Here is a 15,480-nt window from a genome sequence, read left to right as displayed (position 1 = left end):
TATGAGGACGTCTGGATTGGGGTGGGATATATTCTAACAACTTGTAAGGCAAATGGTATAAACATATCGTATTCTTTCATACGGAAGTCGTTGGAACGACTCCCGTCAAATCGGAAAGAGAAACGCTCCAGGATTAAACTCATTAATAAAACGATAGCGGCACAAGCGAAGTGGGAATAGCATGTAAACCTTGCTCTCACAATGCCCAGTCGTCTGCCGCGTCAGAGGCCGTTATGAATGGCTTATCGATATGTTTGAGCGCATGGTCTCCGCAGAGGATACTATCTATGAGTCAGCTGCACAATGCTCTTCTTGTTTGGTAGGAGAGAGGGAGGTAATTTACCAAGCCTCTGCTATCAACCCGTCTAATTCTTTGACAATCTCCTCCCGTCGAGATGAACTTATGTCACTTTTGTTTAGCTGCGCTTGCAGATCCCGTATATACTTCTTTTTGCCACCGGCTCCCTCGAGTACTTCCTTTCCCAAACAGTCGCTATGGAAGGCGTGTTGACATGGGAAAACGAAGAATTGGCGACTTAGAACGGGTAGTGAACAAAGCCAACACTTTTCTCCGGGTTCGACGATAGCGTAGCGCATATCCAGAGCCGCAATTTCGGATCGGATCTGTCGCGCTGTATGTGCTGAGTTATCCATTTCCTGGCGCAGGGCGTCAATATGACGAGAGTAATCTTCCAGGGCATTGCATATCTCATCCTTGAAATCATCGATGACAACGAAGTCTGGAAAGAACGGAATCAAGTCTTCGATGTGGAGGAGTTCGCATCGACGAAGGAACTCAATGGCGTCTTTAATGCCGGTTCCAGGTTGTTGAATCCTCTTCTCGGCCACGAGAAGCCATAATTTCTTCCGAAGCTTATCGTTCCCTTCCGGTCTGTCAGCAATGATAGCTGCTAGTTCAATATCTTCATGCTGCAGAGCCAGCTCTACTGCTTGGAGATACTGTCCCATAGCGCTGTAGATATGGATGCATGACTGAAAGCGCTGGTGTTGGATACAAAGACGAAGGGCAAAATCCGCATCATACGGGGGTGGAGATGAAGCTTGTGACTGAAGATAGGTTAAGAGCCCTGCTTCCGAGGAGGAGAGACTCGAAGCATGGATGGAAATGAGTGTGTTATGCACTGCAGGTGATGGCTTCGGGTGGTTGACAATGATAAAATTGAGGTACCGGACAGCTTGGTTCTGGTTAAGCGGAACATTTGACATTTTGTTGTAGTTCAACAGAGCAGGTATCAGTTTCTCGGGTTCAAGGTTCGTCTGCCGCATCAAGATATCGACCAAACCAGTAGCTGCATGGGTCATAAGTACGCTGCTGTATTTGTAGAACACGTCAGGGTCACTTTGTCTTTGGAGAACATTCAAAGCTTCTGGCCATTTCTCGCGTTGGATCCAGTAGGAAAGCACATAGTTGTGATCGCTGACGGCCGTGGCGAAATATAGCAGTTCCTCTTCCCGACCGTGACTACTGATTATGCCGTACACCGTCTTCTTATCGAGGTCCGCCTTATACTTGGTGACGAACTCCTGGAACTCAGAACGGACACTACTGAGTTGGCCTTTGATATCTTCGGTGCTTGTTCCCTCCGCCACTTCCGCGCTGGTGGCTATGTTATCGTCCAGGGAGTTCAATTTGGTCATGAAAACCTCTACCAACCAGCCTGCAACCATTATCCGCTGCATTGACGATGATTTTTTGTAGGTTGATAATTGGCCAAGAAGGTATTTCCGCAAAGCGTCGTGCTCCCCGCCATTAATCAGAGTCAAACATACCTCCTCGAATCCCTTGCTACTCTTACCCCAGACTTTGGCTGCCTCCTGATAACGTCCTTTGCTGGCAAGAAAGTCGCCTGAAGCAGTGGAAACGGCATCCTTTTGTGCGTTGGAGCGTGCGTAATGGAGGGCTTCATCAAACATCTGTTTCTGCAGAAACACCTTCCAGATATCTCTGTCCTCGTCCTCGACTGCGATCTCGAAGATTTCTTGATTCGTGAACAACCAGTAGGTATTTTGTGTAGAATCTGCCAAGAGACCCAGCGTACTCTGTCCCGGTTCCAGTACAGCCTGGTCATAAACAATCTCTTCGTTCATGCGGTTCACGGCAATAACCCTACCCTCAACAAGGGCTAGAATATGCCACTGCGAAAGCGTCATAGCAGTAATAGGGTTCTGAATAAGCCTTTTACCTCCTCGTGCAGATTCAGTAGCTGGGAAGAATGACCGCACAAGCATATTCGCACTCTCAAATGGTTGGTTCACTTTCTCAGAAGAGTAAGGAAGCTGGCCATGATATACACCATGAGAGCTAAGCCAGGCGAACTCCTTCGCGGGGTTACCATCTGCAACGCTTGGTGATATGGCCAGGGTTGAAGGCGCAGCGTTTGAGGCCTTTTGGGTCTCATGCACTAATGGTGTTTCTCGTTGGAAGAGATCGGTATATATGGAGCCTCCACCTTCTCTTCCATGTCTTCCTGTCCGCCCTAGGAAATAAGTCAACTTGCCATGGGTCGTTATCAAGACGCGCCTCTGCTCCGACTGCGTATGAACCAACTCCGCCCAAAGTCCTGTCACCGGCGACGCCTCCGGCACTTTATACACAGCGGTGACGTATCTTTCCTCGCGGCGGTAGAACTCGGTGGAGGGCTCGATATAAGCCTCATATATATGGCCATCGGTAGTTCCTAAAAGTATCTCCCTTGTAGAAGCGGTCGGAAGCGATGGGTTCCAGGCGATACTCTCAATTGAAACTCCCTTCAACCGCGACAGCGGCTTGGGTTGCCTCGACTGAGTGTGAAGATAGTAGTTCTCGCCAAGGGTGGTGGTAATTATTAAGTGGGATGCGGAAGGGTCCAGGAACATGCGACGAATAACTCCTATTTCCGAGGATTTCTTTGGAAGGTCGATGTCTAGAACGGTCGAATTAATATCGCAACGAGGCGGGGACTCGGAGATTCAGCAAGTCACAGGGCACCACATACCGTCGATATCTTCGGGGGCTTCCAAATCAATTCTAAGAATACGATTGGTTGCGAGGGCCAGGATAAGTACATTATTCGCAACTTGCGCAGCGACGAAATCCGCAGCGAGCGGGAACTGGAGCTGAACACGTCGGACATCGAAGAGTGCGGAGTTGGGGGTTTCAGTTAAGTTGCTGGGAGCAACATAACCGTTTGATGCATCCAGCGCCATGATGCGCAAATGGTGACAAAAGGTGCTATATCATAGCGGGTTCCCCGAGAGAGAGGGTCGAGGGGTTGCTAAAGGAGCTTCAAGTTGTGTCAAGCTGTTTGACTGACCGATTGATACCGATAGGGCGGGATGGGGAAGCTAGACAGCTGTTGATGCCTTGGCATGACTCTTCTTGCCTGAGGCATAAAAGGTTCTTGTTCTGTCATACTCCGTAATGAAGCATTCATTATAACACGTCCATTTACCTACTGTGGACCAGTCTACTATGGATAAATACAATGCACCGCACCACATACAGACTTCCTGCCATACAGAATCCCACTCCTACCATCTATTTCTAATGCATTCACTCGTAGTCTATACACAGCAACACCGTCCCGAACTTGCATGACTGAGATAAATAATAAGACAAGTGGCTGGGTATCAAGTGCCTCTTTCTAGAAGTGTGGGATCATGAAAAACATCAATCATGAAAGTGTCAAAGAGTCGTCGTTCACATTATAGAGCACTCCCGCTCCAGCTTTCGCCCACGCTTCTCCCTTTTCTCCTTGGACTTCCCTTTGCTCTTGGTACTGTCCTTTCCGCGTGTAGGACTTTTCTCGTTGGTTTCACTGCTTGCCGACATAGCTCCCTCGCCTGGCGGCATATTCTCAACGGTAAACTCATCATCCTCAGTCGAGAAGCCATCGCTGTTGACCTTATCCCTGCTGCGTCGACCGGTAAAACGTGAGAATGTAGCACTAATTCTGCTTTCGCTAGTTTGACTTCCTGCACGGCTGCCAGGTGCGCTTCTCCGGTTCCTTGAGGTATGCCGAGAAAACGAGAAGGAATTCCTTCCTCTATCGTCGTCTTTTGGGGCAAGTCTCGGTGACATCGACGGAACAGTTCCTACCTGAAGTCCTCCAGAGGCATTCGACTCAACTGCGTCGGAGAAGGCCACACTATGTTTTCTGTCATTCTGTTCCAGGGGCAGGATTTCTGCATTATCTGGGGCGGTGATTTCAAAGCTCGGCCTGTTTGAGCGGAGTCCCTCCGTACGGCAACTTTCAGGAAGATCATTCCCCGAAGTGCTTAATTTCTGGGATATTGCTGAAGTATCTATTTCCTGAACATCATCCGACATCTCTGAAGAAGGTGCCGTGTCTGGCAAATTGACCGCTGCAGCATCTTCATTGACCGGCAGGATTTGGTAAAATAGAAGATACGGCGACTCATGCTTCAGGGCTCGCTCAATATCAACTAAAGTAACACGCTCTGCGGCCAAGTCATCAAAGCGCATCCAATATTGGGGGGTATCCGAAAAAGCTGTCTCCGAGCTATGAGAGCTAGTCGGGGGAGCACCAGCACTGGTGCCCCTGACGATAGCAATGTAATGCCCTGAGTCAACCGAGCTGCCTCTGTGGCAAATCATTGCCTGCAAGGACAGTTTAAAATTCCCGTATATCGGGCCCTCTTCATCCAAGTTATCATCTTGGATAAAATGGGGTAGTCCAATCTCAGTTGGTATATCAATGAAGGTATTAAGTCGGATGGCTTTACCGTTTGGTGACATAGAATAACGCTTTAGGCACATGCCGAGTATTGGTCGTTTTGACGAGAAATGTGCTGCGACCTGCGCATCATTGGTCGGCGTATTATCCGTATACCAAGCTAGATCGATGTTAACACCCGCAAATATACAAAGCGTAACAGTAGGCCTTACGTATCAAACTAAAGAATTGCCATGCGGGCATCATGACTTCTTTCCGATATGAGCCTCTTCGTTGTGATGTCACGTTTCCATCGCCTTCTGGGCCAGGAATAAAACGTTCTTGAACGATGCTGCTTCGCCTGGGTTTAGGTGTGTTAGAGCCACTTGATTCTGTCACTGACGTGATTGGGGTCACTTCATCAAGTCGAGGAGGTGATAGGGTTGTTGGGGATGTCGAGGGGGATGGGCTAATCTCCACTGTCTCGACGTGCGCCGTGAAACCCTTCGATAGGGAGTCTACTGATTTAGTGGATCCCACGGTGTTACGTCGTTCAAGGTGTCGTTTCACTTCTATCCGATTGTTGAAGTACGACTCCAAACATTCCTCGAGTGTGACAGTGCTTCCATCATGTGGCTCTGGTATCGCAACCTCTAATAACCTTTCATTGACAAACTTGTGGTCATCGCTCGCATCTTCTTTTCCTGTATGATAGATGTCCATTTTTAGAGTAAGGAGGGGCAACTCCAGCTTTCCTGTAATAAACGTGAATGCTTCCGACGTGTCCTGCTGGCGTAGCCTGGCAGCATCTTCCCAGCCACATTCAGCTAGTGCGTCCTGCAGGTGTTTGGTCTTCAAACATTCCGTCAGTGTCTCTTCACATCGCAGTGTAACAAGACACAGGGCACGTACAATATCCGTCGTTATAAGTTTTCCTGACCGCAGCATGTTGACCCAGAGCCTTAATAGTATGACAAGTTTTCGACGAGGCTCGTCGTTGAAGGATTTGTATAGGATAGCCTCAAAACAATCTAATCGAGCAAACATCGCAAAAAGAAGTGCGTCTAAATAGCAGGTGACTCCTTGTCGGTTCTCGGCTCCTAGGAGCTTTGTACTTGGCGTATATCCCCTTATGATTCCTTCTATAGAGTCCTCGAGAAGTAGCAGCAAGTCAAACGCTCTGTCCACATCGCCCTGTGCATGTGATGATTGTAGAGCATAACCGAAGTGTTCCTCTTTAAGATTGGTGATACCGAGCTGCGCAATGCGACGCTCAAGGAGTTTGACCTGCTTTCATAAGCTCCACTGTATAGGTCATGCAGGTAGAAGCTACCTTTCTCACCTTCTTTTGTTCCTCATCTGCATCTACTGGCGCTTGAGTCGACGAAAAGAAGCCACGGAAAAGAGGGCGGGAAAGAATATTCGAAGACTGAGAGAAAGCAATATTAGCGAAGCTAGGTTTATAAAAGACTTCTTCTAAGCGATCTTGGGTTGCAGTGTACCTCATCTTTCTTTCCATCTCTGCTATTTCGCTCGCGCCTAGTAAGAAACCTGTGAATGCCGCTCATTTTGTACGATGTAATGTGGTTTTCGCTGGTTATGGTTCAGAGCAGGAGACAGGTGTCGTGGAATGAGGGTTAGATATACGTCGACATGGGGGAAGTATTAGTTCAGGCTCCAAAGTTTCCATGAAGCGCGCGGGAGCAAGTAATGTTGCCAGACATATCATGTGTCTAGTTCTTCTGATGACTGAAATCTGATGTGAGTCGAGGAAGTTGCGTATACTAGGCTCCAGCTGAAATCGTCCAGTGACATCACATGTGGTGACACAAGGGCGATTCGAGTGGAGCGCCAGATCCAGCAGGCGACAGTGGTCAATCTAGGGAAGCAAAATTGCTGTAAAGTCCTAAAGTCAATAACCCATGACTTTGGCACCGGATCGGCAGCGATCTAAAGCTATGGATGCCTAGCTTGCTGGATTTGGCGCGGGGATGATTGAAGCTGATCACATGTGGATCCTTCCGCTGCCTTTCTTTTTGCGGAGCTTTTGTTCGTTGCCTGAGATGGCCGCCAGACCGTTCAGGCAGCTTTGTTCTATCCACGTGATCTTGTCCCGAAGTCGATGTTGTCTCCGATCTGGAAAACAATTTTTGGGATGCCCAGTCTTGAACTAGTCTACAGCGACAACGTCCCCTGTAGACCACAATGCCTGCCAGCGAGCCATCAAGATACCTGGCAAGGTCATTGCCACGGGCATTTGTGCCTAGCGCTCGCCCACAGGGCTTCTGCTTGCGGCGCAATGTCTCCGACCAAGCCTCGTCGAAGGCCGCGCCGGCCGACCTCAATGAGCTTGAATCGGCGACTTCTCTGTCTTCGACAACGCTTTCTGAGGCTTCTGTAAAATCGTTCGATCCAATTGCAAGGACCAAGACACGGAAGAAGCAATTGCCACGAAGTCGGTGAGTTTACCTCGACCCTACTGCGATCCAGATCAAACCCCCGGGTCAACGCTGGTCTCTAACCGTTCACTTCCAGTTATCAATTCCGTTCTCCCAAATATGATCGTGGTCCTCTACACCCTCACCAGCCCCCTCCGCCATCCGATCCGTCTTCTCGACTCTACGTTCCGGGTCCCTTCTCTCTTCCCCGAGTAGAGCAAACATATCAGTCCACCGTCGCGTCCGACATCCTCACCCTCTGCTATGTTCACAACCCCCCAGGTTTCAAGCCACCACCAAAGGCCCCTCGTCTTCGCTCATGGGATGATAGCTCCCCATACCACAAGAATAGGCCGCTCCGTGGACCCCGAGGAGGTGATGTCCTCCGTCTTCTCCGGAAGCCGATCAATTTCAATAATGTCCCCGAGCTAGAACGGATCACCATTCACAGTTACGTAAAGCAGGCAGCCCAGGAAAATTCGTCATGGTTGCATGTTGCAGGAATGGCTGTTCAGGCTATCTCTAATGCTAGAGTGGAAACCTTCAAATCGAAGACCAGCGTGGCCACCTGGAGTATTGCACCAGGCAGAGATACCGTTGCTGTCAAGGCGGAACTTCGTGGTGAAGATATGTTGCATTTCTTTGGAAAGCTGGTTGATGTTGTTATGCCCAGGATCAAGGACTGGGAAGGTGTCAAGGGTAGCAGTGGTGACAGCAGTGGAAACATCACCTTTGGTCTTGAACCCGAGAACGTGGCTCTGTTCCCTGAAATTGAGGTGAACTATGATATGTGAGTCTTACTACGGCGCCAATACCGGAATAGGACCGCGTAATGACATTGGCTAACGTATGTTCGATCTTTAGGTACCCTCCGAAGATGATTCCCGGTTGCCATATTACCATCCACACCTCAGCCAAGACGGACAAGGATGCCCGGCTTCTCCTCAGTGCCATGGGTATTCCTTTCTACGGAAAGATGGTTGACTAAAGGTGCCTCAACGATAACCTTTTCGGAGGGATTCTGCAAGATTTAATCAAGGAACGCTTGACGAAGGCCAGTCCTGTACACCCAAGCGAATGTTTCTACTCTCATCTTCGTTTTCTTGGCATTGAATATGTAACATGGAAGTTTTGTTGACTCGTTAAATTCATGTAAAATATGCTCTATTCTATTAGAACTTTTATTGCACATTATTCCATCCGCTCTGACCAGTCATTTGACGGTTCAAATATCCATAGTACTAGTCGCCTACCTCACTTGCGGACTGGACTGAGCGTCCTTGATATCCCTCCAAGCTGCAAGTTCCAAACTGTAAACATATGCGTATCATTACGATCCCCAGATCTACCAGGATAGAATCTCGCCTATTAATATACAAAAATAATAAAGTTTAAGTCCGTGAATTGGGAACACTTTATGTTCAGTTCTATACATCATCATTTTATTATATGTCGACAATGAAATTATGACTGGGCTGGTTGGGGTAACCCAGAGAGTTGGATGCCGTGCGATCCTGGGTCAGAGGAATGGTGAAGTAACCAAAGAATGATAATTAAAGCACAAGCATTCAAAATTCATAGATCTTAAAAAATCTCAACGTGCTTAGCGGCATTTACGCCTGGGGTATTCATCAATCTCGATCAGACATTGCAATTTTTTTCTTTTTTTTTTCTTTTTTTTTTTCCTTTTCGTTTTCCACATCCAGCCGGGCTGGTTTCACGCAATTGGCGTGGCGAGAAATTGACACTTCAAAAGCTCGTCAGCACTCGGCCGTTGCTCATAGTCAACCTGGAATGTCATGTCCAGGAATGCAACAGCATCCTTGCTCGCATGCTCTGGCGCAGGTGGTCTGGCTTTGTTGCTTCCAATGGCGAAAATGGCCTGCAGCTGACTGCAGTCGGGGAAAGGGTGAGCACCTATAAACATCTCCACGACCAGGCATCCTAAGCTCCAAATGTCTGCCTTCTTGGTGTGGGCGGTCTGTCGAACAACTTCTGGTGCCATCCAATATACGCTACCCTGCAGCGACGGCCGATGTAGATGACCACCTCCTGTGCCGCTGGCCCGGGAACCAAGGACTGTAGAAGCTTCCACCCGTTTGGAGATACCAAAATCCGAGATTTTGATGCCACCTTTGTTGTCCACAAGAATGTTCGCGCCCTTGATGTCACGATGGATAATATCACGGCTGTGCAGGTATGAGAGGCCTGTCAAAATCTGTCGTACAAAATTCTTGATTAAAGGCTCTTGGAAAGTGTTGTATTGCTTGAGCATTGTAGCAATAGATCCACCGGGAACGTATTCCAAGAAAATGTTCAAATACTGGTCATCAGCAGCGGTACCCAGATACTGGACAATATTTGGGTGGTGAAGACCTTGCAGGAGTTCAATTTCATGTTTGAGTGCCGTAACCATGCTGTTCTTCCGTTTGTCGAATTCTGTGCCTTTAGTTGCCGATGGTATCTCAACTTGTTTGACCGCCATAAGTTCTCCAGTGATCGCATGCAAGGCCAAAAACACACTTCCAAAAGATCCTTCACCAATCAAGGAGCCTTTCATCCAATTCTTAGGCGCGAAGTTGTTTCCAGCGAGGAAGTCATTAAGACCGTCGTCTTCCTCTTCACCATCTTCAGCAACTAGAACGCTCAATCGTTCATTGAGTGAGCCTCCGTCAGTTGCAGCAACACTTGCATTCTCATCCACAAGGCTCTGACGAGATGTACTGGGATCGTCAGAACCACTATCGAAAGAAACATATGATTTGCGATTTGGCTCAATGGGGGACTCTTCCTGAAGCGGTTGAAGGGAACTTGACGCGATTGAATCTCTATACGTCGCTTGAGGAAGGCTGAACTTGGAAACTGAAAGAGGCCTCGAAGCGCGAGTGGGTTGGGCACCAGTATTAAGCCAGGTATCAGCAATACTGGGGATAGGGGGTGCATCTCTTAAGCTGGATGCGTAACTTGTATTGCTAACAACACTCAATCGACTTGCCGCACGGCTCAGGCGCTGCGACCTCCGAATTGACATGCGCATGGTCTTCTCAATATCTTCCCGGTGGTGACTAGGGAAGTAAGATGTGATTTCATGGATAATCATCTCGCTAGGTGGTCGAGCACCAAAGAACGATCGTAATTTAGACACGGCGTGTCGCTCCGTATTCAGCAATTGCAAATCATGCTCACTCGAATTCTGATGCCGAGCAGACATGGGTGAAATCGGTTGTTTTATATTATGCCAGGGTTCGCCGGTGAGTTGTTGGATCTTAAACTGTGTGCGTGGGTTTGAGCTATTCAGGGCATTGATATGTGTCGCTTGGCTTTCATCAATGGCGAGTTGAGAGGCACGCCGGAGCTCGTCCGTGTCTGGCTCTCCAGCATGAATCTTCCGTAGTATGAGGCGGCCACGCTCAGATTTGTGGTTACTTTCACAAATCTCCATAAGCTCATGATCCGCCAGCCTCCTGCAGTTCGACGGGTCTGGTTCCAGGCCATCTAACACATAGAAGCAGTAGTTCCGATATTGATGCTCAGGGAGTTGCAGCTTCTTGAGCACGCACAGTATGATTTCATCAGCTGTCCTGCAAAGTTTGATGTTCAATACTTTTGTTTGTCCGCCAGTATAGATTATTCGAATAACAGGTGAGTTAGGGGGAAGAGACCCCATTGTCAGGCCATCAATGCTAGGGTTTTGTCTCAAATGGCTCTTCTGAGCCTCGTTAGGGGTTGCTGGGTTCCGACTAGCGCCGGAACTACCAGAGGAGTTGTGACCGAAGTAGCCTTGCCCTTGTTCCTTGCGAGCGCTCTCCATCGGGCTAGCAACATAACGTTGGGCCCGCAGGGGTGATCCTGGCCGCGACGGTGGTTTGTAGCCATGGGCATTATCAGCGGTATGAGAGAATCGGCGATTATTCAAGGTCGGTTGGCGGCCAATTGAGGGACGACTAGATTGTGATGAGGCGGGTGTATATGCTGACTCAAGCGCAGCCAATTGATCCTGCATCGGATCAGTTAAAGCTCCTAATACACAATATTTTGATTCAGAGTAACCTACTATGTTCCTTTGTTTTCGGTTGGCAACCGATTTGTTCCTGAGCTGCTTGATTGCGACGAAAATGCGTACACGATCACCGACTTTCTTAATACCCATTTCTTGCAGAATCTTCTGGTCACACTCGATAAGATTGTTGCCATTGAAATTGTTCGCTATATGCTGTCAGCGTCTGTTTATAGCGCGCAGCTGCAACATCAGTGGGATTCAGAAACTACCTTTGAACAAGGATTCATATTGACCACACTTGATGCTATGCAACCATGTTATGACCTGCTTCTCGTCCCAGGACCTACCGAGGTGTCAGCTCCCCGCAATATCCTTCTCTCGACAGCACATGGACAACGTACCTGACTGCCTCAAGTCCATCCTGTGCCTCCGAGAATTCCGACTCCGTGGGGCTCGTGAATGACATTCCATCTTGATGCGTTGTAAAGATTGCTTTGTGGGATGGTCCAGAGTGGTAAGATGTCGTTGGTGTTTGGGATGTGGACATCCCCAGTGGAGAAGAGTACGTAGTCTTTGCCAACATGGTTGAAGGGGGAAGCAACCTTAAGAGCCTCGTCCCAATCGTCCGGCGATAACTATAGATAACGTTTGCAGGCAAACAGCCACCCCTTATCCTTTCCCCCTGTGTATCTGGCAAGAAATTGGCTCGTGCGGCGTTGTGGAAACGTCAAGTCCCAACAGACGTCCAGAATAGTCTAATGCATGATACAGAGTAGCCTGCAAGATTCCAGGTACATATTAGCTCCGTCGATTTCCTAAAAGGGGTATGACAGACGAAGATATGGATAAAGCGAGCACAGATTTTCCAAATATAGAAGAAAACGAGATGAGGGTCCAAAACACGGGAATTGAGTTGGTTCGTACCGATCAAGGTCAATGCTGAAGGTCAACACAACAGCGACTACACCGTCAATCGCACCCAAACCCACGGGATCAACTCTCTCATCCAGGCCTACGTTCGAGTGCAATTTGTGGAAGGTTCACGATCGGGGGGTTATCAGCGATAACGCTCCCACTAGCGGAGGGAGGATAAGAGGGGAAGAAAAGGTGAGATGAGGTGGGATAGCACTCGAGGGTCGGAGAAGGGCGATGGACAGTAACCGGTGATCCCTTTGGGAACCAGATGACGATGGGGACGTGGTGGAAAGGGAGGAACGCAACAACGTTGTCGTGCTCTTCTCACCTTAAAGTTTTTGCTGGTATCTAAAAATTGTCTAGTCTCGTTACAGACCTGGTAGTATCTGTCTGGGCCCGATCGGAGGGGGGAAATGATGGGCTCCTCCGACCTGCGTAGTGTGTGGAATCTCCTCAAGGCTCAAACACGCCGCGCCGGATGATAGGCTGTCAGGGGGGCCCGATCTGAAACAATGGGCCATCAGTTGCTCTCTTTCCGAGTCTGGAGCCTTAGGCTGCTTGCCCTTTCCCGGTTTAGCGGCGGCATCGAACTTTTTGCACTATTCTTAGGCGGTTTGCGCCGTCGCTTCTCCTCTGGTTCCATGGTTTCTGTGACCTTCAATCGGTGAATAGCCGAGCTATTGCTTAAATTGTTTTTTCTTTCATTATTATTTCTGTTTGTGTACCCCTTTTAGTTGAAACTGATAATGTTACAAGCTTGGCTGCATCTTCCAACATTCTTCAAGTACCTCATACAGGCAGGCAATTCATTGATTGATTGATTACGACAAAACTAACAAAATCCCATACGTACATCGTTAGATAAGAACATGGGGTTCACCGGTAGGTCCGATCATCACCTGCTCCGCACACGCACCAGTATCTAATTAGTGTGTTTACCCACTCGTGACAATTTCAGGCTACTCCTGATTTGTAAAAGCGGCACTACAAGTGAATATCAGACCGAAAGAAAACAAAATAGGAACCGTAGCCACTAGTAGTAGCAGCACATTTACGCATGAAGAAGAATGCTATTACACATTCATGCGGTTACTTTTAACTCAAGTGTAGACTATAATTCAGTGGAATTTACTCGAACTGACTGATATCGGAGTAACCAGTGTGAAACCAGCTGACGACTCCTGGCTCCATTATGAGGTGCGTTTTTTTATGGTAATTTTTAATATCGGTTGGATGTCAGAGAGTGGATTTAATCCTGATAGATGGTGTACAGAGCATGTACAATTAGTCTGGTGTTGTTTTTAGTGGGGTTCTATGACAAACTAACAGCAGACGCGGAGAACGCCATTTATTCCATACAACACTGGTAGATATCTTCAAATTTCTGGGCTTCAATTAAGCGATATATTTCAGGATATGTAATCACTTGTCACTTGATAAGAGGTAATGTCCATTCAAGGACCTTCACCCTGTATATTGTGTTATTTGACAACTTACCTATCTCAGTTGCTAGATAGTATTCTATACATCTTAGTACAATGATAGCATCAGATGCTCGCTGCTTTCGTGAAAGTCAACTTTAAAAAGTACAACAATGAGATAATTCCAAAAAAAAAAAAAAAAAGAAAGAAAGAAAGAAAGAAAGAAAATTGAGTTAGCCCTAGAGTTGCATGAGGTTAGGACGTGAGGACTTTTTCCTGCTTTCTCTTGTTAAGAAACAATGATACTCTGTCTGTCCAAACGCAATTTAAACCACTGGAGAATATGGGCACGGATAGCGTTCCTCATGAAGCAATTGCTTGATTTTTGCTTATTGGGATCCAGTCCTTTTGCCAAAAGGCCTGTCACGAGCCCCAATAAAGACCAGCCTTGTCATAACCGCGCAAACAATATCAAGACTGTGTGCGTACACCTCGATAATAATGACACGCTTCCCTAATGTCGATCCATATATCTAACAATCTGAACAAGCACACTTGCTTCTTGTGCAAGGCTAGAGGCTTGGTGCGCAAGTGCTGAGTAGGCCGTCGACTTGATGGTAAACTGTGTCTCGAAGGTCGTACCTCCAATAACGACGCCTATGCTCTATCCAAAAGAGCGCCAGAAGCTGTATATGAAGGCTGCATACGTGATGTCCTTCTCCTCTGCCACGGCTTGTGTCCCGTAAGTAAGCCTACTGTAGAAAATTCCCAGGCTGAACCCGATGCCAGATTTAGGAATAACCATTCAGGAACCATTGTGCGAGGACTAAGCAGATAGAGTAAGTCCATTCCAAGCATACTCAAGAACTAAGCTCCTCAATTTGCCCATCGATAGCGCGACCCGCTTGCTAACAAGTACGGCTACCACAATTTACGCAGGGGTAACAGCGAATATCTCCCGGAAAATTGCGACTCTTAAAATGATAACACTATAACTTTGAACAGACTCATAGTAAAGTGGAAGATAGTGGAAGAGGCACCATAGTAAAACACCGTGAATAAACGTTCCCAGGTAAATAGCTGATGCTGTGCGCTGCGCAAAATTGGTGAGTCGAAGAATGGGGTCCGGTGGTATGTTACCCTCATAGATGACGAAGCCTGTGAGTCTAAGTATAGTTAGCACCAGAGGTACAATAAGCCGCCATGACGACCATGCGACCATCACGTTGCCCCAGAAATGACCAACAAAAAGCTCATGCTGGAAGCAGTATATCAAACTAATATAATCTGGGATACCCTTGAGATAGATATCCAGGCACCTTCGTCCGGTTAAAGAAATGTGATAGCTATAACCAATCCAATGCCACAGATTAGAAGATTGATTCAGAGAATCCAAGCCAAGGAAGCAGCCTCCGAGAAAGCATCATCTATCACTAGCCTATCAACTGACCCAATAGTCCATACAGTGCTTTACCAACCAAACTATGCCCTCGCTCGCGTAAATGTGCTAAGAAATTAGGAAGGACCCAGATATTTATTTAAAAGGACAGCTTGCCGAACTTATGCACATCAACAGATAGTTGGATTATATGATAAGAAAATAGGTACCTAGTATGGATCAATCATCTGTCTACTAGTGTGGTGCAACATTTATTCAGGCTTTGAAGCATGAGGTTTTCCTCTCTTTTTACTTTTTTCTTCCCTTTTCTTCCCCTCCTTTTTTTTTCATTTTTTCATTTTTTCTTACTTTCTTTTCCTTGAACATTACTGTTGTAGTTTCTAAATCTAACTATATAAGTACACCGTACAATTACTCTTGAAAGAATATTTCTTTTTCTCCCTCCCTTTACGTTATTATAACTACTAGAATCAAATTATAGCCATTGTTGGAGAGCATTATGTTACACTAATTTAATCTTGCCAACACGGTAAATGTATATGTCGAACAAGTTCCGGTAACTAAATCCAGTAAACCCCCTCTTTCCTTTAGATAGGCAGGAGTAACTCTGGTCATTAGTGAGGAGACGTAG

The 15,480-nt window shown here is 47.3% G+C and overlaps 6 protein-coding genes across 6 annotated transcripts; 1 reads left to right on the top strand and 5 right to left on the bottom strand.

Moving 5' to 3' along the window:
* Window positions 1-12: 12 nt before the first annotated feature.
* Window positions 13-3,349, bottom strand: BDV27DRAFT_127647 (vacuolar protein sorting protein DigA). The gene is made up of 3 exons (XM_032066816.1): window positions 2,997-3,349; window positions 344-2,924; window positions 13-281 (listed from the first exon to the last, which is right to left on the bottom strand). Exons 1-3 carry the CDS (start codon window positions 3,205-3,207, stop codon window positions 197-199), a joined length of 2,877 nt encoding a protein of 958 aa, XP_031928053.1. The 5' UTR covers window positions 3,208-3,349; the 3' UTR covers window positions 13-196.
* A 73-nt stretch (window positions 3,350-3,422) lies between these two features.
* On the bottom strand, window positions 3,423-6,661 carry BDV27DRAFT_127645 (ubiquitin C-terminal hydrolase family protein). Its single transcript, XM_032066815.1, has 5 exons — window positions 6,179-6,661; window positions 6,019-6,105; window positions 5,589-5,963; window positions 4,910-5,528; window positions 3,423-4,857 (listed from the first exon to the last, which is right to left on the bottom strand). The coding sequence occupies exons 1-5, from the start codon at window positions 6,242-6,244 to the stop codon at window positions 3,701-3,703; spliced, it is 2,304 nt and encodes a 767-aa protein (XP_031928052.1). The 5' UTR covers window positions 6,245-6,661; the 3' UTR covers window positions 3,423-3,700.
* Window positions 6,662-6,691: 30 nt separating this feature from the next.
* Window positions 6,692-8,123, top strand: BDV27DRAFT_108781 (mitochondrial 54S ribosomal protein uL5m). The gene is made up of 3 exons (XM_032064466.1): window positions 6,692-7,135; window positions 7,212-7,904; window positions 7,979-8,123. The coding sequence occupies exons 1-3, from the start codon at window positions 6,882-6,884 to the stop codon at window positions 8,100-8,102; spliced, it is 1,071 nt and encodes a 356-aa protein (XP_031928051.1). The 5' UTR covers window positions 6,692-6,881; the 3' UTR covers window positions 8,103-8,123.
* Window positions 8,124-8,452: 329 nt separating this feature from the next.
* On the bottom strand, window positions 8,453-11,869 carry BDV27DRAFT_108776 (STE11 family mitogen-activated protein kinase kinase kinase). Its single transcript, XM_032064465.1, has 4 exons — window positions 11,516-11,869; window positions 11,384-11,457; window positions 11,169-11,320; window positions 8,453-11,111 (listed from the first exon to the last, which is right to left on the bottom strand). Exons 1-4 carry the CDS (start codon window positions 11,695-11,697, stop codon window positions 8,832-8,834), a joined length of 2,688 nt encoding a protein of 895 aa, XP_031928050.1. The 5' UTR covers window positions 11,698-11,869; the 3' UTR covers window positions 8,453-8,831.
* Window positions 11,870-13,992: 2,123 nt separating this feature from the next.
* On the bottom strand, window positions 13,993-14,566 carry BDV27DRAFT_127641 (uncharacterized protein). The gene has a single exon (XM_032066814.1). It carries the CDS (start codon window positions 14,306-14,308, stop codon window positions 14,108-14,110), a length of 201 nt encoding a protein of 66 aa, XP_031928049.1. The 5' UTR covers window positions 14,309-14,566; the 3' UTR covers window positions 13,993-14,107.
* On the bottom strand, window positions 14,382-14,707 carry BDV27DRAFT_157359 (uncharacterized protein; the record flags this gene model as incomplete). Its single annotated transcript, XM_032072495.1, has 2 exons — window positions 14,382-14,616; window positions 14,676-14,707. 2 exons carry the CDS (start codon window positions 14,705-14,707, stop codon window positions 14,382-14,384), a joined length of 267 nt encoding a protein of 88 aa, XP_031928048.1.
* Between the last annotated feature and the right edge of the window lie 773 nt (window positions 14,708-15,480).

This window comes from Aspergillus caelatus (genome assembly GCF_009193585.1).
Source record: "Aspergillus caelatus strain CBS 763.97 unplaced genomic scaffold BDV27scaffold_78, whole genome shotgun sequence".
In the NCBI taxonomy this organism is placed as follows: Eukaryota; Fungi; Ascomycota; class Eurotiomycetes; order Eurotiales; family Aspergillaceae; genus Aspergillus; species Aspergillus caelatus.
The sequence above is the reverse complement of the archived record's forward strand: the minus strand, read 5'-3'. Positions and strand labels throughout refer to the sequence as shown.